At 52.9% G+C, this 21,988-nt stretch overlaps 6 protein-coding genes across 6 annotated transcripts; 1 reads left to right on the forward strand and 5 right to left on the reverse strand.

Moving 5' to 3' along the window:
- Positions 1-1,414: 1,414 nt before the first annotated feature.
- Positions 1,415-2,998, reverse strand: V2A60_009107 (uncharacterized protein; the record flags this gene model as incomplete). The annotated part of the gene is made up of 1 exon (XM_083260375.1): positions 1,415-2,998. One exon carries the CDS (start codon positions 2,996-2,998, stop codon positions 1,415-1,417), a length of 1,584 nt encoding a protein of 527 aa, XP_083116501.1.
- A 581-nt stretch (positions 2,999-3,579) lies between these two features.
- On the reverse strand, positions 3,580-9,572 carry V2A60_009108 (uncharacterized protein; the record flags this gene model as incomplete). Its single annotated transcript, XM_083260376.1, has 8 exons — positions 3,580-4,604; positions 4,947-5,463; positions 5,561-7,976; positions 8,040-8,560; positions 8,649-8,799; positions 8,856-9,005; positions 9,094-9,357; positions 9,430-9,572. 8 exons carry the CDS (start codon positions 9,570-9,572, stop codon positions 3,580-3,582), a joined length of 5,187 nt encoding a protein of 1,728 aa, XP_083116502.1.
- Positions 9,573-11,449: 1,877 nt separating this feature from the next.
- Positions 11,450-14,241, forward strand: V2A60_009109 (muramidase family protein; the record flags this gene model as incomplete). Its single annotated transcript, XM_083260377.1, has 3 exons — positions 11,450-11,879; positions 11,944-13,602; positions 13,709-14,241. 3 exons carry the CDS (start codon positions 11,450-11,452, stop codon positions 14,239-14,241), a joined length of 2,622 nt encoding a protein of 873 aa, XP_083116503.1.
- A 486-nt stretch (positions 14,242-14,727) lies between these two features.
- V2A60_009110 (uncharacterized protein) lies at positions 14,728-15,201 on the reverse strand (the record flags this gene model as incomplete). The annotated part of the gene is made up of 1 exon (XM_083260378.1): positions 14,728-15,201. The coding sequence occupies one exon, from the start codon at positions 15,199-15,201 to the stop codon at positions 14,728-14,730; it is 474 nt and encodes a 157-aa protein (XP_083116504.1).
- A 278-nt stretch (positions 15,202-15,479) lies between these two features.
- On the reverse strand, positions 15,480-16,514 carry V2A60_009111 (uncharacterized protein; the record flags this gene model as incomplete). Its single annotated transcript, XM_083260379.1, has 1 exon — positions 15,480-16,514. The coding sequence occupies one exon, from the start codon at positions 16,512-16,514 to the stop codon at positions 15,480-15,482; it is 1,035 nt and encodes a 344-aa protein (XP_083116505.1).
- A 1,028-nt stretch (positions 16,515-17,542) lies between these two features.
- Positions 17,543-21,369, reverse strand: V2A60_009112 (uncharacterized protein; the record flags this gene model as incomplete). The annotated part of the gene is made up of 6 exons (XM_083260380.1): positions 17,543-17,650; positions 17,776-19,876; positions 19,928-20,543; positions 20,631-20,820; positions 20,884-21,171; positions 21,232-21,369. The coding sequence occupies 6 exons, from the start codon at positions 21,367-21,369 to the stop codon at positions 17,543-17,545; spliced, it is 3,441 nt and encodes a 1,146-aa protein (XP_083116506.1).
- Between the last annotated feature and the right edge of the window lie 619 nt (positions 21,370-21,988).

Here is a 21,988-nt window from a genome sequence, read left to right on the forward strand (position 1 = left end):
GACCCCTAGATTCGCGAATCTCGCTCGGAAGTCGGAGTTTGCAAGAAAGGGTAAGGATCTGTCGAAGCGACAAAACAGGAAAAAAAAAAGAAAAAAGAAAAAAAGGGAGTGGTAGTGTAAGACATGCGATTTTGCTGTCATCAGGATGTACCGCCCTACTGTACAACATATCGGGATGATGGCCGCGAGGCGCGACATTCCAATCCCGTGCTGGTGAAGCCCCCTCGCGCCGTCGTCCTACGCACGACTGAATCCCGCCCCAAAGCTTCATCTACAATGGTAAACTCGGGGCTTGCAGAGAGGCATTGCTGCCGTCTTCCATTGCCCGAACCTTCGTTTCTTCCTCGCGCTTGTTCAACAAAAACCCCCAACGTTTTCAGATGTGACTCTAACGCGGCGTACTTTCACGCAACTAGCTGATTCACAGCAGCACGCAGCCACTGGTGTACTTGCCAAACTGTTTTCACTACAGTCGCACAAAAGCGCCGGGATAGCGATCCGCTTTGCACGGTCAAGCAGTATGTCACCGCCCATTGCTGCGTCGTCTGGTACCAGCTGGGCAGTCATCCCCCCCCCCTTTCAGCCTCAGCTTGCCAAAACGAGGCGGCGCTGGGCTTTGCCCGGCAAGGCTGGCCACCAAGAAGAAAGCGAAACAAAACAAAGGCAACGTGCTAGAGATGCCTGCTCTTATGGGGGGAACAAATAATTGTTCAGTTGAAAATGAGGGGCCATTTGCGTAATGCGCGGCTGCGAACTCGGCCAATTATTACGACACCAAAAAGTGAGACGAGGACAAGGAAAGAAAAAAACCCCCCCGGACAGGGCAAATCTAATCTATTCGAGATCCGCTGATCCACCGAATAAGCCGCTGTTGAGAGCTATTTTTGGGTCTACGAGCAGACATTCAAATTGAGCCTCCGCTGCGGCACGCCACATGGCAAAGAAACGTGGTGCCTACGAGACCCTTGAAAGATTCGGTTGTGTCATATCAATCATGAATACGAGAAAGACCAAGCGATACTGTACTGGAGGGAGCCGCCGCGGTTTCTTCTGCCTGGTCACCTATTTTCTCACAATACTTCCCGATGTAGAGGTTCATCTTGCAGAGTCTTGGTCCGAGTGACAGCCTTGGCCTCGTGGTACGATTACTGAAGCTTTCCGCCCACGCGTCCTTGCATCATGGCATGAATACTTTTACGTAAATTTATAAACCAATCATGACAATGGGTCCATGTCTAAAGAAAAAAAAAAAGAAATGGCCTCTGCATTAAGAAGAAGAAGCGAGGATTGTTAAAGAGACAGTGTGCTAAGAGGCTAGTGCTATTCATTCTTCCAAGCCAAAACTGAGCATGTTTGGTAGGTTAAAGGTTCTTGGTTCAACTTGGTGAACGCAGTACAATGAGAAAACTGTGTCCTAGAACAGCTTGTTTTTTAGTGACATGGTGAAATCACCATGATATCGCTGCTTCGCCGGCTCAAGAGGAAGCCACTCCTGCTGTCCCAAGGCCTCGAAGAGGGCCAAGACCTCCTGGCTCGGCCGCCAGTCGCCGACTTGCCATTGCACAGTCGGCGCGGCCTTGCCGTCCCGACCGGCCACGTACTTGACGCCCCACCGATGGACATCAGTCTCGATGGCGCTCTCGCGATCAATGCCGTACTCTTCCGCCCTGCGACGGGACGGGTGCCACCACAGAAAGGCAAACATCTCGGCATCCTCCAGACGCGGCATGTGGTCGTGGGTCAGAGCTCTGGCAAACGCCGCGAGCAGCGGCTCGATTCTTTCCCTGCAGGGCTGCGTGCGGAACAGATCCGGCATGCGGTCGGCCTCGGCCCCGCCGTTGGGGTCGTCCTCCCACTCCTCGTCGAGATCCTGGTCCTCCTCGGTGTCGTGCTCGCGGGGGTAGTGCTCCGAGTCGGAAATCGGGAACCCGCCCTCTTCGGCAGAGTCGTGAGGGTCCTCGCCGCGCGGACCGACAAAGTACCACCGCCCGTCCGGACGGAGCGGGTGGAACTCGATGCGCAGGCGGCGCATCTCTGACCACTGCTCTTCTTCCGTCGACGCCGCCGCCGCCGCCGCCCCGGGAGGAGGAGGAGGAGGAGGGAACAGGTCCTCGGTGACGAGCGCCCGGACGTCAAGCACGTGCAGCTGCGCGGCCAGCCTGCGGAGCCCCACGGAGACGGGGTCCTTGCCTGCCGGGGCGATCAGGTTGGGCCTGGGCACGGCCTGGTCCTCTTCCGGAACCTGCCGCGGCGTCCAGAAGTGGAGCGCGGCCCGCGTCAGGCTCGCGGGGATCGGACGGCCGCCGAGATGCTCCTCGGGGCTGAGGAGGGCGGCCCCGAACTCGTGACGGGCGTCGCGCAGGGGCCCCTCCCAGGGCCGCGTGTAGTGCTCGCGCGCCACCCGGCTCGGCATGCAGCAGGGCATGGGCCGCTCCCACATCCAGGGCAGCGTCAGCTCCTCCACCGCGGGCAGGCGGGCGAGGCACCGGAGCGGCACGAGCGGGGACAGGGGGCGGACTCCGTACGACTCCCAGCAGTCGCCGCCGTAGTCGGGCTTGGATTCCACCGTCAGGCTCGTCACGAAGGGCAGGTCCGGCAGCGTCGCGGGGTCGTGCAGCTGCAGCCGGCGCGAGTGGTACTTGCGGTGGCCGCAGTACGGATCCTCGCCGTCAAAGGCCTGCGGCCGCACGCAGATACCGATGCTGACGCCGCCGCCGCCCGGAGCCTCCTCGTCCTCCGGCATGCGAGGAGACTCGGCGTGGTAGTAGGCGGCCAGCTGCTCGTAAAAGGCATGGATGCGCGCGGACACGTGAGCACTAATGGCCGTGGTCTCGCTGGCCGGCTCATGACACGGCAACGGTTCCTCGGCCGAGTGGAGGAGCAGAGGCAGGCAGACTTGGTATACAACAGGCTGGGGAGCACCCTCGGGCGGGAGACATTTTTTGATCTCCTCCAGTGCCTGCTTCTCGTAGTCTGGGTCGACCACGCGGAACGGCATGATGATTGCTGTTTTGCAAAAAGGTGGTTGTTGGTGGGAGGAGGAGAGAAGAGAAGAAGATGAAGAAGAAGAAGAAGAAGGCGTTGGAAGGCTGAGAACTGCGGCGGGGGGTTTTACCATCAGACCCCACTTGATTTCGGGTTGGAAACCTCAATTTATTAACTTTGCATCAAAGTAGTACAGGTCCAAGGTAGATCAGCAAGATGAGAGGAGAATTTCTATACTGAATCTGGCAAGTTCCGGTAGCCCTTTGTCTGCTCTGGTAAGACGGCGGCGTCGAGCGTCCTTGTATCGCCAAGAAATTCGAGCTGCTGGAAATTTGAGATTTACGCATTAAAAGTATTTATAGTACACATTGTTCATCGCCAACTCCGTCATACTCCGACTTTAAAATGATAGTTACTGGTCTAGGGATCAAATATATCATACATAAATTTACCTGCGCTCCACATATTAAATCCAGCCAAGTGAACAACTCTCTACTTTGGAAGAGCCAAAATTTATTAAGGAAAAATGGTTGAAAAAAAGAAGGCCGACTTACACTAAAGTCGTCTGATTCCACCTAGCCCCATCTCGGTTACTTAAAATGGAAATGTCCAAGAAGGCAGTCTGTTTATAATCACTTCCAACGTCTCAATGTCCTCAATCAGCTGCAGCGTGTCCCTTTTCTTCTCCGCCTGGGTGGGAGTATCTCCCTGCGCTGGCGCATATTCGGCCTTTTTCGCGTCTGGCGTCCAAAAGTCCCTCATCTTGTTGTAAAAATTGTTGATGGGTTCCATCGTCCTCGCCTGCATGGTGATGAACCGGAATCTCATAAAGTTGTCCCACTCGTCTTTCAGGTCCATGGGCTTCCAGGCGTTGTGCCCAGCAGGTGGGTTTGCAGGCAACACCGTCTTGTCGAGGAGGTCCAGAATGTCGCCGATTCTCTTCTTTTGGGCGCGGAGGATTGTGTATACCTCAAGGTCGTTGTGGTAGTATCGCGAACCGATCGCATCTCGCATCTTCTTGAAAGCCCTCCTCGCGCCCGGCGCAGTGAAGATGCTTGCACGGTTATTGGGTCGGAGCCAGTTGTCGGTATTGACAATCCGGTTGTTGGCCCAGGCGTTGTTCTTGATAGGTGAGTTAATCGACGCCTGTAGCGAGACGTACTCATCCTGGTGCCAGCTATCGGTCGGGAACTGCGCGGCGATATGTTCAATCGGCCTGAGATTGGCATTGTTGCCCCTGGCCGAAGCGATATTTGCTACCGCCGTCACGTCAAACAATGCATTCACATAGGTGCAGAACTCGACGTTGCCGGTTCCTCCCTGGACCGGGTTGGGGAAAGCAACACCATGTTCCTGGTTGATGTAATTGAAAAAATCTTTGATCATCTGGGCCTCCAAAATGTGCTCCGAATTGTACGCAACGTTGGCCACACGGCTGGGGAGTGGGTTGCCCCAACGGAAGCTGTTGCAGTTATTGGGCTCCTGATAGCCGTAGACGTTTGCGTTTGGAATCGAACTGTCACTGGGGTATCTGAAATTCGTTTGCTTCCCGCAGGCAAAAACATCTTTGTAGTCAATGTTTCTCTCGAAAAGATGTACGAGGCCCTCGCTAGCCTCATCTGCGGACACATCAGTGTCATTCAGATGATGATGATGATGATGACCACCCTCAGAATGGATTGACCCATGGCGACGTCGATTGGCGTCAATATGGCCATGCAAGTGGTCCAAACTCTTAGACCTTTTCCGAGCTGCGTTGTCATCAGACCCCGAGCTGGCAGAGCAGCTAATGGGTCCGTCTTCTAGATCATCGCCGTTGGTCGGGGGAGGACAGAAGAAGTTGCCAACAGGAATGCTCAGGGCTGGTCCGTAGACTCCCCCCCTCTTTGAGAGTGATGAAACATGTAATCTGTCCGTATTGGCAAGGCCTGGGCTATCCCAAAGAGCAGGCAAGAGATGACCCTCGTATGTGCTCGACAATGTTGAGTCGTTCTCATTGGTATTGTCGCCCTCGATCATGCCAATGTCTCTCCTCGTCGGAACTGGGCCAAGATCAGGGCATGTTCCTTTCTTGAAGATATTCTTTTTCCCTTCGGTGATGGTAACCTCGGCGCCAGACCAGCCAGTTCCGAATGGGTCAGGGGCCGTTACTCTGGCAAAGAGACGGGCACCGACATCGAGTTCATAAGTAAAGGGACAGGTGCCACTGGTAGAAACGCCAGCTGTGAGTCCAGCTGTGACAGTGGCTTCTCCAACAATAGCAGCCCCAGCCGGTTCGACCTCCCACCTGTCCGCAAACCGAATGCCGAACTCGGCCGCGGCCGAGAGCTTGACTTGGACGTCACCTGAGACTTTGACTCCGGCATAGAACTCGGGTTTTTTGATGCCTTCAAAATCACCAGTGCGGTCGAGGTCAGTATGACTGTTGTCGATGAGCTCGGGCTTGTACTCGCTGTTGTCTGGCAGAACTTGACGGACCTAAAACGGCAAAAACAGGACAAGTCAACAGTCAGTACACATGAAGAAAACATGAGTGGGAAAATTACAAGCGTGGAGGATAGAAAAGGTTACTTACGTTCCATTTCGCAATTTGTAGCTTGGTTTCAACGGTGCCAGCCATGGACAGGCGCGCGTCAATGGCGCCTTCAACGACGAGCTGGGGCCCGATGGTAGCAATACCTGGAATTTTGAAGGATGCACCTGGGAAGGGGATATCGGCAATGACTTTCTTCTTCCCGTAGCTAACCCTGGCGACAGCCTCGAGTGTGACGACACCAGTGACTTCTCCCTTATTGTAGAAGGTGAGATAACTTTGGCTCAGATCAAGGGGCAGGGTCAACTTATTGACAATGAGTGTGAAGCCGAAACTTGATTCTACTTTGACGTTGAGTAGAGCTTGGGCAAGCAGATGGCCCTCGTATCCAACGTTGCCATTTTTGCAGTCCCACGTCTCGTCAAGGAGCTTGGCCGTGACCGTGTCCTCGTACTTGTGCGCGAATTCTCGCTTGATCTCAGGCTTCACAAGAGCCGCGAGCCACTCGAGAATGCTCTTGCCGAACCAACGCTCGTGAAGGTCACGCTTGTCAATCTTGTTGAGATGGAAGTCGTCTCTGAACTCTTCCTCAAGCCATCGCACGGGATCACCACCAACGTCCGCGAGCGTGCGCTTGGCAATGAGGTCTCTCTTCCTACTTACCGACCCGGCAACAATGTTCTTCCAGTAGTCGTCTTGGTTGCTGTAGTCGATACGCATTTGAGTATCACCAAGGTCGCGCGGCACACGGGAAAAGTTGTAGTCAAATGTCAACTCGTAGACGACCGGCTCAAGCCCGGCAAGGTGGCTGAGGTGCCGAGGTAGGAGCTTGCTGTGGTCCTTACCGGGAGCAGGCGTCATGCTCTTGGCGACAGCATACTTGCCCGGGCCGCAACCGCTAGGCATTTGAAGGATGGTGCCGGGAACACCATGGCCGAGACCAATCTTGTGGCAGTTACTGTCCGCCGTGAAGTCGCTACAGACCATCTTGACAGTGTGTTCACCCTCTGAGACCGAGTCGTTACAGTCAAAGACGTCCCAGTGGGAACCATCGCGCTTGTCGAGGGAGACTTGAAGCTCCTCGGGAGAGACGAGGACAACAAACTGGAAAGCAGCGTCGTTGGGATCATCGTCACCATTGGCAGATGACTTATCAGTCTTGAGTGTAAAGTCGGTGTCAACACCGCCCTCGGGTGGATGCTCAAAGAGGTTCTTCAGAGGTACAGGGAGGAAAAGCGGTTCACCATCCGACTCGCAGCAGAAGGTACGAACACGTTCGAGGTGGATGCCACAGGTCTCGCTGCCACCAAAGTAGGAGTCGGTAATCTGAACCGTTTTCATATCTGGGCAGTGCCCATCGAAACAGTTGCCAGGCTTGCCGTACCAGCCGCAGTTCTTCCACTTCTTGAGTTCGTTCTCGGGACAGCAGTAGAGCTTCTTGGTGTCGAGGTCCAGCTCGTCGAGTACCTTGAGAAGAATCTCGCCGGTGAGAGCAGTGAGCGGGTATGCGCGGCCGACAACCCGGAGAATGATCTTTGCTACGTCTTCCAGGATATCGAGGACGGTACCCGAGAAGGTAAGAGGTAGCTCGCCTTTGTGGCACTGCTCGCCAACACCGCGCCACTTGCAAATGTTCTTCTCTCCCAGCGCACTCTTACAGCAGTGCGCAAGCTGACCGTCCCAGCAGTCGTGACCATCGCCGTACTTGCTCATATGTGTCATCACCTCATCATCTTTGCAGTAGCCGTTGCAGAACTTAGTCTCACCGCCGCGCCAGTGGCAGTCTTTGGGGTCAGGAGCTCCTGATAATGGACAGCAAAGCTTGCTGACCTTTTTCTTGCCGCATTTCTGCTCCGTAATCTTGATTTCGCCCGCTTTGCAGTCCTGATCGCAGCCCGTGACGTAACACATTTCGTTGGTGCCTGTCCAGTTATCGTCGCCCTTGTCGATGGATTTGAAGTCTCCGAGGGGCTTGGGGTCCAGCACAGCTGACAGCGCGGACATCTCAGCGTCATCCTGGTCAATGGCCCAGATCAAAAAACCGCCCAAGCCAAGTTTGCTTGCAAGATCCTTCTTCTGCTTGAATGTGTCCTTGTCATCGAACGACACCCACTGATCATTCCCATAGGTAATGTACTTGACTCCAGCCTCTTTGTCGTGGACAGGCTTGATTTTGTTATGATCAATAATCTCCATGATCTCACGGTAACTCAAGATGCCGGACTCGCCACTGCATGCACCTTTGGTCGCTCCTCCCTTGAAGAGACAACCGGGCTTGTTGCATGATGCGTCAGCCAGCTGAAAGGCTCGTCCATAGAAACCAAGGCCCATGTTTAGTTTGTTGGCGGGCACGTCGTTTCTCCAGAAAAGGTCAAACGCCAGACTCATTTCGGTCAAATTGGTATGGCCGTAAATATGGGACCCAATGGGGTTATCACGATCCCACACTCCGTGAAGACTGAATGTGGTTAGCTATGAGTGATCCTGATAATTGGCAATCGGTGCAGAGGTAAAGTCTTACTCGTATGACATAACGTTGACAAAGTCGACGTGGTCGATTGCCTTCAAATCAAAATGGCGCAGGTACCAGAAGCTGGTAGGGGCAGTGAAGGACACAATGTACTTGTTGGGCTGTTTTTTGTTCTCATCGTCGAGCTCTTTGAGGAACTTGGTGAAGTTCTCACCATCCTCCGGCACACCACCGCGATCATCCGCTCCGGGGTATTCCCAGTCAAAGTCAACACCGTCGAATGCATTCTTGCGAAGGAAAGAGAGCAGGTTTTTGATAAACCGAGACCGGTTTTCTTTGGTGCTGACCATGTTACTGAAGACTTTTTGCAGAGGGCCTGGGTCGTTGTGCGTCCATCCGCCGACAGCAATGATCATCTTGAGCCCAGGATTTTTCTTTTTGAGACTGGTGAAATCGGTGAAGAGCTTGTCAGGCAGACCGTCCATACCAATGATGTTAAACTCATTTGGCGTAATGAAGGCAAAAGAGAAGTACAGATGAGTAAGGGAGTTGACGGGGATATCATCCAAGCCCTTTTGATAGTTAGTGACCCGAAAATTGGCCCATCATTACGGTGGCGTTTGTCCAATTATTGTGAATAATCACTTGGAGATCACTTACCATGTCCTGGCACTTTGAGTCGTGTCGCCATGCCTCATAGTATCCAATGACACGATTGAGCTGATCGGAGGCTTTGTTCTTGGGGCCTGGCTGATTGCAGTTGGATTGGCAACCGCCAGTGGCGCCATGATCTTCCTTGTCACAAAAGTCCCTATTTTTAAATCGTCAGGATAGATCTCTTGGCAAAGTCTCAATAATTCGGCTTACTTTGTCATTCCACAGAAACCCCACTTGCCGCAGCAGACGTTCAGGAGACACTTTTGACCTGGGACTTTGGCATTTTTACCACATTCTGCCTTGGCGTCGCAGTTGGACCAGCAGACCTCGTTCGGAGAGATTCCAGAGGTACCACAGGCTCTATTCAGAGGTGGATAAAGAAAATTAGCAATGAAGAACAGCGTTACAAAGTGTGGACCGAACGAGCGAGGCGTGGATGGGATCTTACTCTTCGCCATAGTTGCACTGGCCGGTCTTCTTGGGACAGCAAGCTTTGTTCTTGCAGGGCCGGTCAGGACCACAAGTATAATCGTCACCGCCAACAACCTGTCTGCCAAATAAAGAGGACAATTCAGTCTGTCCAATAAGGGAAACCTCAGTTGAGAGTGAAGTGCGGACGGTTTCATCCGAGTCACGAGCATCGAGATGGCTGCTAGCACTGCAGACTGGCAGATCATCGTTACGACGGTTTTTGGCTGAGTAATCGAAAGGCCTGATTGTTTTACGGCATGTCAGTCTGAGACTCTTGGACCTCATGCCAAGTCTGTATTTTGATGTTACTTACGAGACAACAGCGCGGCACGCGCCGGGGAGTTCGGGAAGCGCATCAATATCCCCGTGCCTCGCTGTAATGACTGCTCCGAGAGAGGGGCTAATGAGCATAGACAGATGTATAAAGCTCCAGGAGAGCTGCCACCATGGTCCCATGGTGCTTTAGGGGAGCTCTAGGAGCCCTGCCCAGAAAAAGAAAATGTTTAAAAGAGTGTAAGCCCCGAAGAGAAGGGGTAAAAAGGTGAGGAAGAAAAAAGAGCGGATGCAAGGGCGACAAGTAAATTCAGCTGGCCTAGATAGCTTTATTAAAGACAAATCGACGAGGACAAGAGCGACCCGGAGGGCATTCTCGACAAAAGCCGTGCTCATCCGGAGCCTGATCCCTTCGTCTTGCATGCTTCGGAGAACAGGCTGGGCCAGGGTTGGTCTCGGCCTTGTTGTGCCCGGTTCGTCGTCCGCGGAAGTTGCTCTTTTCGGTAAGAAGGGTCCTGAAAGACTGACAAGGGTCCGATGCCAAGTTTGATCGGCCATTGCCGTTTTTGGACCTTTTCGTCAGCCTCCGTGCCGTTTCGGTCTGGCTTGGCAGACTCAATAATCGGCACCGACACCACGTGAAGTGCCGATATTGCTTGCGGATCCCCTACTACAACTTTGGAGAAACAAACGCCTCGTGTAGATAAGGCCCTGCATGAAAGAGAATCCCGCACTGCAGGAGTCCAACGAGGCGCACATTGGCTCGTTGACGTGACAAATTGGGGGCCACAGCGGACGCAGGCCCCCCCGCGGAGAATAATAATGGACAAGTTTAGCTTAAATTTAGTATATCTTCTGTAGATCAGTCGTTCGGAAAAATGTCTCACGGCCGGGACCTGCATTAGCTGAAAGGGGCAGCAAAGTTTTCGTGCACATTTTAAGCGCTTTTCAGCTCGGACCTCTTGCCAAAGACGGGACGGACCGCAATGGCATTCAAGGCCAATGTTTCAAGTTTAAACAGCATTCAGTTGCACGTGGTAGATATCGGTATTTACTCTGCGCCTGTCACTCCACCTTTTATTAGATTCGCTTATAAGTTTGGTCAACTTCACGGCCGGCGTGTGCTTTTTTAGCCTCAATTTTTCAGTGGCTTTCAGATAGGTGTGCTGCTTTAATGGCTCACCGTGGCGTAGTATTGATATTGACTCCTCATACGATGGTATGGTAGTATTGATGTGGTTATTGATCAATATTGATGCAGCTAAATCATCTTTATTTCTCAACTATTCCCTGTAATGAACTCATTGATGCCGCATTTGGCTCATTTTTAGGAGCCATACGACCAATATAGAACAGACGGAGGCACATATTGCCAGAAGTTCATCGGGAGCCAGCTGTCAGTTTATTTGGTCACTGGAGAGTGCTGTTGCGCTCCCGCACCCTTCGTAGCTAGTCAGTCGCTGTATCAGTATTGCTGGAATCTGGGACATTCCGTGACTTCAGTTCCGGTAGCAATGAAGCTACCTACTTACTACACAGGCCTCATCAAAGCACACCAAGAGCTCTGAACCCTACTTCAAAGTCAGCCAACTTGACGCAGGGGCAGGTAATTTCCGGTAAGCCGTTACTGGGATCCCATGTTCAGCGGGGTTGCCCTTTTAGGTAGGTATCAACGGTATACTAAAAAACAGGCTCAAGGCCTAGACTATACAGCTCCAGCAAATCGGGCTGTCGAGACCCCTCTTCAATCAGGCTGTCGAGACCCTTGTAAAATATCCGTATAGTTGGCTGGTCTGTCTCGGACAGGACAGGCACACAGGATATACCATAAGTCGAATCGGGTGCGCTCACTTTTACAAAAACTTCTACCGGAGCTAGGCAGTTCTTTTTTACATCTCCATCGCCCTCGACACCCCCGACGTCCGGACCTCTTGGGAAGTCGCCTATTACCCTTATATCTGGGCAGACATTCCTTTACCCCCCCCTTTTCTTTAGACATGCTTGAACCCACCCGTTATTCACTCTTTTATTTACAGTAAGAAAAGGAAACACCATACATCATGGTCGTCCTTCGGCGCTGTGTTCTGGGGCTCGGGGCTCTTCTGAGCCTCAGCCCAGTCTCCGCCATTAAGATGCTCTACGACGATAGTCTGCCAGACGATCTCGACTCTGCGTGCTCCGCGGCCCTCATGAGTGATGTGGCCTGCGATCCTCTCGTTCCGGCGCTCCGTCAAGACTTCTTCTACCCTCCTGCCACGCTGACTCGCGCTTGCACCGCTGGCTGCGCTGCCGCGCTGGAGTCGTGGGAGAGCTCAGTTCGGTCTGCTTGTGGTAAAGACATTGTGATTCCTGCCGAGCATGACCTGCCCGCTTCACCAATCGTGATTCCGGCCACTCGCCGCTACATTTATAGCTTCACATGTCTCAAGGAGAACGATGCATTCTGTGGCCCCGTTGCTGCGCTGGCCGCTTTCTTCAGTGACCCTGGAGGTCAGTTCTTTTTTTCTGTGGAGGTCATCTTCGACAACAGATGTGTTTTGCTGACTGCCGCTAGTTTCCATCTTCAATTATATCAATACGTTGCCCGAAGGTGCCACGAAGCCCGCGGACTGCGACCCATGCCTCGCAGCCAGGCTACGGATGCGTTCTGGCTCGCCCTATTTTGACGGCCCCGTTGTGGCCAGCGAGTCTCTTTACCAGAGCATGACGTCCAGCTGTGGCATCACTGGTAAACCTGCCACCACATCTACTATTGACTACTTCACCACCCAGCCGGAGCCTACGCAGGCCACCTGCAGCGGCACCACGTACCAGATCCAGGCCAGTGATGACTGCTACAGCATCTCCAAAGCCCAGAGTGTTGGTACTGCATGGATGCTGTCCGACAACAATCTCGGGGCTTATTGCTCCGACTTTCCCACATCTGGTAGTCTCTGCATCACCAACACGTGCAAGACTGTCACAGTAGCAGCGAACACGACCTGCTCAGCCATAGCTGCGGCTGCCAACATCACCGAGCCACAGCTTCTGGCTTGGAACCCGGTGATTAACCCTGTTTGTTCCAATCTGAAGATGATGAACGGCACTACTCTCTGTATTGAGCCGCCAGGGCCGAAACTGCCCCCACCGGCGACGACGAACCTTCCTCCGTCGACGCCCACCACTGCTGCTCCTATCCCATCAAATACCGCAGACGGATCCAACAAGCCCTGTGGCCGTTGGTACCAGGTCGAGGCTGGCGATTACTGTAACCTCGTGACATTAAAGTTCGGCATATCCCTTCCAGACTTTTTGTTTCTCAACACAGGTATCAATGCGAATTGCACAAATCTCTTTGCTGCCGAAAGCTACTGCGTCCAACCCGTTGGAGACATCAACACTTATCCCGGTCGTCCTGGATATGTTTCCTTCACAATTGACCCTAGCGCTACCTTCACGGGCGTTCCATTCACCATGCTCCCCAACGCTACGATGACACTTCAACCCCGGCCTTCCGCACCCCCAAGGGCCTCGGGCGTCCGCGATGACTGCGTCTTCTACTTCATGGGCGAAGACTACCAGTACAAGCCTGAGCAATTTGGCTTCTGGAAGAGCAACTGCGAGATTGCAGCAAGCATCTATGGCGTCGACTTTGATACCTTTGCCGCATGGAACTCACTCAAGACAAACGTCACCGACCCTGCCTGTGTGTTCGAGGTTGGCAAGCGCTACTGTGGCTCTTGGGGTTTGATGCCTACACCCACGTCCACTCAGGAGCCCACGCCGACCGACGGTAAGCCTCATCCACCGGCAGCCACGCACTCTGGCCAGCCGGCGGACTGTGACGGCTGGCATGTCGTCACCGGCGGTGATTCCTGCCAGTCCGTCGCCGACGGAGCCGGCATTTCCCTGGAAACCTTCTTTCAATGGAACCCTGCCGTCAGCAAGGATTGCACAGTCAACTTCTGGCTCGGCCAGGCATACTGCACACACAGAGAAGGGCAAGGCATTACAAGCTCGTCGTCGGGTACTTCCACTAGCCCTACGACGACGGCGAAGCCGACACCACCTGCCCCTACGCACAGCGGCCAGCCGGCCAACTGTAACAAGTGGGCAGTCGTCAAGCAAGGTGACAGTTGCGGCTCGGTGGCCAAGGATAATGGCATCTCGGCAGATCAATTCTTTGCATGGAATCCTGCTGTATCTAGGGACTGTGTCACAAACTTCTGGCTAGGTGAGTTGAACAATAGCGACAAAGCCCATGGCTTCAGGCGTCGAGAGATACAGCCAACCCTTTCGGATATATTGACTGTTGCTAACCCCCCATATCCTTTATACAGGTCAAGCGTACTGCGTTGGAGTATCAGACGGCTCTGGCTCGCAGCCGCCAGTTACAACGACTACCTCAACGGCTCCCAGCAAGCCAACGCCCCCCGCCCCTACTCACAGTGGCCAGCCAGACGACTGTAACAAGTGGGCTGTTGTGCAAAGCGGCGACACCTGCGGCTCGGTCGCCAGCAAGAACGGCATCTCGCTCGATCAGTTCTACGCTTGGAACCCTGCCGTCTCCAAAGACTGCGTCACAAACTTCTGGCTGGGCCAGGCATACTGCGTCGGGCGATCTGGGGGCGGCGGCGGCACCCCGACAACGACGGCGCCGACGAAGCCTACACCTCCGGCACCCACACATACAGGCCAACCAGCAAATTGCAACAAGTGGGCTGTCGTGAAGAGCGGCGATAGCTGTGGCTCAGTGGCGAGCGCGAATGGCATCTCCGTAGACCAATTCTATAAATGGAATCCAGCCGTGTCAAAGGACTGTGTCACAAACTTTTGGATCGGGCAGGCGTACTGCGTTGGCGTATCAGGTTAACGTGTCAGGGTCTGTCACACTGGTGCTTGAAGAAGCGAGAATAGTCTGGCGCAGGCCGAGGGCCAAGATATTTCATGTATAATGGGGAGAATTCACTCTCAAATCTTGACAACTCAATGTCGAAACGGACCTGTAGAAGAACTGCTACTTTTGAGCAGCTGTAGGACCACAAATAGCGAATAGAATGCTAGCTAGATATATATTAATACTCTTGATTCGATGCTGGAGCACGCTGATGTTTGAGTGGATGAGCCCGTACAGAACAGAACCTTCGGACAGGTACCGCCGCGCCCTCGTTGTGGAGCTTAGGCAACGATGCACTCAATCGTACCGGACAAGGGGATGGTTCGCAACCCGGGCCACAGACTTCAGAACAAAATTTCGTGACTTTTGAGCCTTCAGAATTGGCTAGCTGCGCAGTCTCGAGGCCGATAGCTGGCTATAAGGTAAAGGCAAAACACGTAGTATTGTCGAACACACGACGCATCAAGAAATATAAACCCATTTCGCCCCTAGCACAGCGGCTACAGCTCGGTGGTTGCCGTGAATCCAAACAAAGCCGTTATGAAAGTAGTCAATCTCGAACTTGCGTTTCATTCCGCACAACTTGCTCTGTGCGATTTCGCAAACCTGCACCATCTCTGTCGAGTCCGTCACCGGGGGCTCCTTTTCCCCGCTCGAGGCCAGTCTATGCGTATGCTGGACCGTTTCGACTGTGGGCGTCTCAGAGAGCCCCGCGAGAGCCTGGATTTGCTCCGGACACGTGATGATGCCCCGAGAAGAGCTGATGAGTACGGGATAGCGTGGCTCAGGGGGCGGCGACGGACTCCGGCCGAGTCTGGCCCGCACGGCAGCATAATGGGCCATCTTGGCCGCAAAGCCTGTGGGTGGCGGCCTGTTGGCCAGCTCGCGCAGCGCTATCGCTGCGCGTCTGTCGAATTCCGACTCGATGTCTGACATTTTGGGCCGACTTGACGCTGCGCCTGTAGCGAAATCGGTGTGTGAAATATCCAAGAGACTGCAGGTCTGGGCCCGTAGGACAGGGCAGTGGCAGTGTGGTCCGCGGCCGACTTAATATGGCTCAGCGGCCCTGGCTTTCTCGTTTGCGCACCTTGGCAGGCAATAATTCGATACGTGGTCTGCGAATAGAATCTAGTAACTACTCAATAGCGTATGCAAGGAGGAAAGAGGCGCCGGGGTGATGAAGATAATTTTCGGCTCCACCAACTGCACAGCAGTCAATCGTTGGGCAGCCGGATGAGATTATTTTCATCATGCACGGCGGAAAATCTGCTCAGCATTCCTAGCCTGTGTCGTCCGGGCCATGCCACTCTGCGCACATCATCATGATTCGTAGCTTCAACTTTGACCTCCTCGTGCTCATCGCATCGAAATACATCGTCAAACACTTCTGGACGGTCCGGCTGCTTCGGGCTGTTACTTGGATACTCTTGCGCCAGAAATTCAACGACTATCCTCGACTGAATAGCGAGCTTGGCGCCCAGCTCCTGGCTCGCCTCGCAGTAGGCCGGCTCACACATTCCGTCCCAATGGATGCGAAACCAGAGACAGTGCAGCTCGTGGCGGCAGACGCGCTCCTGCACCAAATCGTAGAGGCGACCCATGCGGAGCGCCTGGGACGGCGAGCTGCCGTCGTCGGCGGGTATGCATGAGCCGCGGATGACGGCGACGAATTCGCGGGTGGCAAACACGCCTTCCACAGCCTCGCTGCTGCAGAGGTATCCCAACCGACGGAGGGGGGGCTGCGTCACGAGCATCCGCCGCCAGCTCGCGCCGCCGCGGAAGAACCACTGCCTGAACGGCTGCACGTAGGCGTCCTCGCGGGGCCTGAGCTCCATGCTCCTCATGATGCCGTCCCCGTCCAGCCGCTCCTTGCGGGGTTTCGGCGTCCACGGCATCGTCATGAAGGAGTTGGCCTGGCGAAAGTAGGCCTTGTCGTGTGTCTCGAAGAAGCACGGCGAGAAGTACTTTACGAGAAGCGGGTTCCGTGTGAGCGGCGGCCTAAGTTGCCGCGGCGCGCTGGCCTCGCCCTCGGCACCAAGCTGGTCAATTACGGGCATGGATGCGACGAGATGGGCATCGCCGGGCGCTGGTTGGAAGAACAGCTTCTGCTGCAGCGTCGGTGATGCAGCGATGAGATGGTGCCATGATTTGCTCACGCGTTGTGCCGCTACGAGGAGCGTCGCCATGTCCGCATGGTAGAGAATGGCCTCGTGCAGCTCAGGAAGGGCGAAAACCGCTGCAACGGCCATTGCGAGCGGATGTGGGGTCGCCTGGCGGGAGAATAGCAAAGGATACGAGTTTCAATATTGCCGCGATGAACAATCCAGCACCATCTCCAGCCAATGCCGCGAGAGTTCTGTAGATGATTTGCGTAGGCGTCTGGTGGCCGCGCAGGCCAGCTTTTGCGAGGCCTTCTGCCGCGACCCACTGGCTGGTTGGGCTTCACGGCACAACCTTTTTGTTTGCACGGCACGTTGGTGTTTCCGAGCAGGTCACCTTCAGTAAATGGTGAGTTGCAGCAATATTGCTCTTGGCGCAGTTCTACACCAAGCCCTGGTTGCTTCTCATCCCACACTTCACTACCACAACTTCTCCGCGCTGCGCGTACACAAAGTCTCCAGACCTCGTAACAATTGCCAATCTTTCTTCGCTGGTATTGAGCCAGTCCATAGGCATGTAGAAATGTCTTGTAGTGTCGTGCTTCATCCCACAAGGAGAACTGCAAACCCAGAGGTCTTGGTCCAGAAATACCGCCCGGTTCCTGTACACACCCACAAGACTATCGAGTCGTAAAGCATGCCAGTTACTCGATTCTTGGACCAGCTCGGCGCAAGTCTGAAACTCTTGAACACTCCACGTGCTGCATTTTACGACTGGAGTGCGTTCTATCGTCGACCATTCAATCACGACAGACCTTTTATCTTGAGTTACATGGGCAGATGTTTGAATCTTCTTCCCGGCCAATTCGACAGCCAAATCGTGATCCAAAATAATACCACCCGCACTCGTGAGGTCTTCCAGGGCATTCCAGCTAAAAATCTTAGCTACGTGAAAGTCCAGGTAAATCATATGCTCGGGCAGCTGAGGATGCTGAAGCCAACAGGGTTCATTCTCAGGATGGCCAAGAGTCGCCTGCGATATGTTTTGTCCGGTAAGTAAGTCAAACAACCTGTGAACACCGCGGAACGTTGCTAGTAATCGGGAGCCATCTGGGCTAATCAAGAGCTGTTTGACCGCACCATGGTCTGACTGACCAGGCCAGAAATCCTGCTGTCTCTCACACAACCACCTTGTGGTCGAAACCTGCTTCAAACGGCTGACAATGAATCGCTGCGATGAATCGACCGACACAAGAGTTGAACCATCGGCAGACCATGCTAGAGTTCTAACACCAAATGTAGAGGTGTGAGTGTATAGTTGTTGCAGTGGTCGTCCGCTTTGCGTGTGATAAAGCAATATGTCACCATTGGTCTTGCCACAACAAACATAGCTGCCAGTCGCGTCGCTTACCAGTACGGTGATATTTACCAGTGATGATGATTCGCACGCGACGTTCAAAGTGGTTCGACTCAAGGTACTGTTCTCAGACTCCACTCCGCTCATGGATGAATCCTCTCCAACACTGACAAGCAGCACTTCAGGGATCCAAACATTACAAGCCGAAGACCGAATATCGTATAATTTGGTGCCATCAGGACTGAAACATAAATCGGTAACCATGTCGCCGTATGCGTCGATCTTGTAGAGAAACTCCATTGTATCGGCCGTAAAAAACTTTAATACACCGTTGGCATCACCAGTAGCCAACAGTGTGCCACTGGGATTGCACGCTGCTACACGAACTTCCAAGCGAATTCGAGTCGTCTTTTGTGATTTAACATCAAACCGCAGTATTGTGCTGTCGTGTTCTATTCCATAGATGTCGTTGTTGTGCGGGTTGAAGCATGACCCAATAGGATAACCACTTGGTACAGTTTCAACAAGCTCAACCCTGTCAATGTCCCATACTTCAATGGGCCAGCCCTTGTATGCAAGGCTAATCATGGTAATGTCCTTATCAAAGGCTACTCCCCACGGTGACCCGTGATATTTTCCTTGTACTGCGGGTCGTTCTAGTCGTGTCTCGCGTATCGTACCCTGGTTAAAATCCCATACTGCAATACTATCATTCGAAGTGAACGCGATGACGGTTTTGCTGTCAGGACGGAAAGCGACGCCGAGACATCGTGACTTTCCTGGGTTTGCGAGCTCTGCGACCATTTTTCCTGTTTTTGTTTTCCAAATTTTCATAGAACGCAGACCACCAGTGACAACATATTCGCCGGTGCTATTCATATGAATTGCAGTGATGAACTCGCCATGGCGAATGCGGCGCAGCTCCAGGCATGTTTCTGTGTCGTATATTATTGCAAGGCCGGCACTACGAGACAAAGTTACCACTAGATATGCGCTACCGCAAAAGAGGTGCGTACACAGTTCGCCGTCACGCGACACTGTGATGTGCGCCAAGCAGTCGTCCCAGTGTTTATGCCCAGCACCGACAATGCTAATATCGCCAGCCGCGCCGAACTGCGAACCAATCTGAGTCTTGACAGGGCAAAACGGTGGTAAGAGCCTATGAATTGAAAAGGGATAGGACACAATATTTCGCCCATATTTGGGTGCAATGCGAACGAGATCAACGGCCCATCCAGAAATGAGCCTCTTGTCTGCGTAGCTAATCGATGGTGATTGCATCATCGATGCCTCTAAACCGAGCGCACCAGCAGTGAGAAGCGTCAAGTCGCCCAGTAGTCCCACGGCCTCGATCCAAGAGAGCACTGATGTGCGGAGGAAGTCGCAAATCGTCAATTCCAGAGACTTATCGATGATAGCGTTCTGAAGATGGTCAAACCATGAAGTGGCAGAATAATACAACAAAGGGTGTATGGCATTCAGTTCTGAAATACGCCGAGGGCAGTGAACGATGCTGCTGATGGGCGAAGCAAATTTGTCCTCGCTCCAGACCCCCAGGCAAATTTGCGTTAAATTATGATGAGCTTGGAAGCTGTCCACATGAAATTCCGAGTCTTTGAACTGCAGTACAAAGTCTCGCACGGTCTCGTGGATTAGCTGGACTAGACCAGAAGCTTCGTCCACCTTTATGAGATGCGGACATACTTGCTTGATGGTGTAGTCGAGGCTTGCCAATCGCCCGAAGGTGGGATGCAATGCAGCTTGCAGCTCTACCGTCCTCAAAGGTCGCATTGCACAAACAGTATTGCACAGTATAGCTCTGGCAATTCTTTTGTTGCTATCACGCATTTTGGACATGCCATCCAAAATTTGCTCGAAAAAGTCTGCCATCTCGGAAGGCATTGCTTCCAAGGCTTCGTAAACGCCCTCGAGAGTATGGGCGGTCGCTTGAATTTCCTCCACAGCGAAGCGAACCCAGAGGAAAATGCCCTGAGATTTAGAAACGAGTAATTCAACAATTTGTTCAATCTCATCTGCTTCGAATGGGAGAGAGTCTAGTTCGTGTCGCGCGTGTGCTGCCATGTCGTCCCTTGTATCAGCTGGCTCAATCTGTTCTTGCTGCAAAGCTTGCTTTGGGACGCTGTGCATAGATTCACTACCGGTCAGAGATCCTCGCTCGATATCGGTACGTTCTTTGCCTACTCACAATGTCTGTAGACTGCGCTTGATGTTCATGTCGATTCTTGACGTCATTATCACCTTGACTGGCGTCCGGGAGTTAATTTTTCCAATGAGAGATACTAATTCTGACGGTGCATCGGCCTCATCAAGTGCATCAATTATCCAGTACCATTGACACTCAACAGAATTGACCATCTCGAAGGGGGTATCGACAAATATTTTTTGCCACAAGACCCGCGTGGGCATTGAATGAATCTTTGCGTCCTGGGCATCAATTTCGACGAGCTTTTCGTAGAACTCGAGAGAGTGCATTGACATCTGTGCAACTAGAGATAACAGAAAGGAGCGTGTGGTTCGACCAGCGGTATTGTTACGACGGAAAAAGTAGAAAGCAGTGAGACGATTTTCCAACTGAAGTCTATCGATGACAGCACTCATAAGGACTGATTTGCCAGCGCCAGGAGGTCCATAGAGCCACAGGTATCGTCCAGGCCGCATGGCGGTCTTGTCGGCCCACCATTTGAAAGAGACCTTGTCGAAGATCCAGTTACATGAATCATTAACAACTCTGTTGTCGCGAAAGAAGAGCAGATTCTCGTCGTTGTGATCCTGCTGGCCCAAAATTTCGAATAACTGTTTTACTACGAGATTAGGTCTTCTCATAGCAGTGGTAGGTCCCGAACCTTCAGTGCATTCTGGCGGGTGTACATCCTCCAATTGCGACATACCTCGAGTAAGAGGTGGCTTAGGCGTAAGACGGATTTTTGTTTCGACGATGTGCACCAGTAGATTCCTAATGGTCCTATAACCTGCGGCCTCCCTCGACTCAAATTTACAAATCGTGCGATGATCACCTTCGATCCGAGACGATCCTTCATTGTCATATCCCATGATAGCGGTATCACGGTCTACGAGCACCTGTGTGTTCGTTGATCAGCTCGATACTGGCATCGCTTTCTTGAAGTAGAGTGAGCAACCTACCATGCTGCGGCCAGCGCCGATAGAAGTCGGTCGATTCTCATAAAGTGACCATAATGTTAGGTGTTTTGCATAATGTCTGAAATCTTCATTGATAGCAGATATGCTCATCGACTCATGCTTCAGCTCCTCAATAAATTGTTTTGATCCGATTGTCGCTGATAGAATTGCGTGGAGCTTTGCAGCATTCTCGGAGCCACGATGTGGTGTTCCAAGAAAGATCATAGCACCTCGAGAAATACAGTTGCCCACTTCTTTATAGGTGTTGTCGCGTGCCGCCATCATGTACGCCTTTGGAACATCACTTGTTAGTGGCCATTCAAGAATTCTCAATTTCGGGTCTCATCTTACCTTCTTTACGACTAGTCCTCCCATTGAATGCGAAACGAAGATGATCGGCGCGTCTGCCAATTTTCCGGTTAAGAGGTCGAGAAGAAGTGTCTTCGCAAAGTCGGTAATGGTGCAAAACTCGGAAGCCGTGGCCTTCATCTCTGCTGCATAGCCAAACACACATATCCGTACGTTCTCCATACCCTGTTCTTGAGGGAGCCAATCCCGTGGCCAGAACTGGAAATCTAGAGGTCAGATACAGATTTGGTCATGTTGGACACGTTTACCCACTGCATCGCATTGTGCTGATGAAGATCGCCAAGTCTTGAGAGGGTGTCCGCCGAGCCCGTGGACCAGAACTATCGTAGCGACCGGTTCTGCAACATCTTGCGTGACTTCGCTTATTCCCAATCTACTTAACTCAGACTCATCTTCTGAAGGTGGCTCGGTTACTCGAAAGCGATGTAGTAGGCTTGTGGTACGTCGAGCCGAGTGAGTATTGACCCGCCCAAGATGCAACGCCATAGCGCAGGACCGTGAATTCGACGCAAAACAGTCCAAAAAAGAGTATCGATAAAAAGGTCGGAGATTATGGGTCCATACAAGAGATTAAATCAATGTGGCAGTTTCCGCGTTTACGGGATGAGTGGCTGCGAGCAATGACTTGGGAGTCTTCGGGGATACGCCTGACAGGCAACTAGGAAGCAACCACTTTCATTGTATATCACCGTAGTAGCCACCACACCCCGCCCTTTTGCTGTAAGGCGCCATGATCTGG

The sequence above is a fragment of the Cordyceps javanica genome, chromosome 6 (assembly GCF_051103115.1).
Source record: "Cordyceps javanica chromosome 6, complete sequence".
Classification (NCBI taxonomy): domain Eukaryota; kingdom Fungi; phylum Ascomycota; class Sordariomycetes; order Hypocreales; family Cordycipitaceae; genus Cordyceps; species Cordyceps javanica.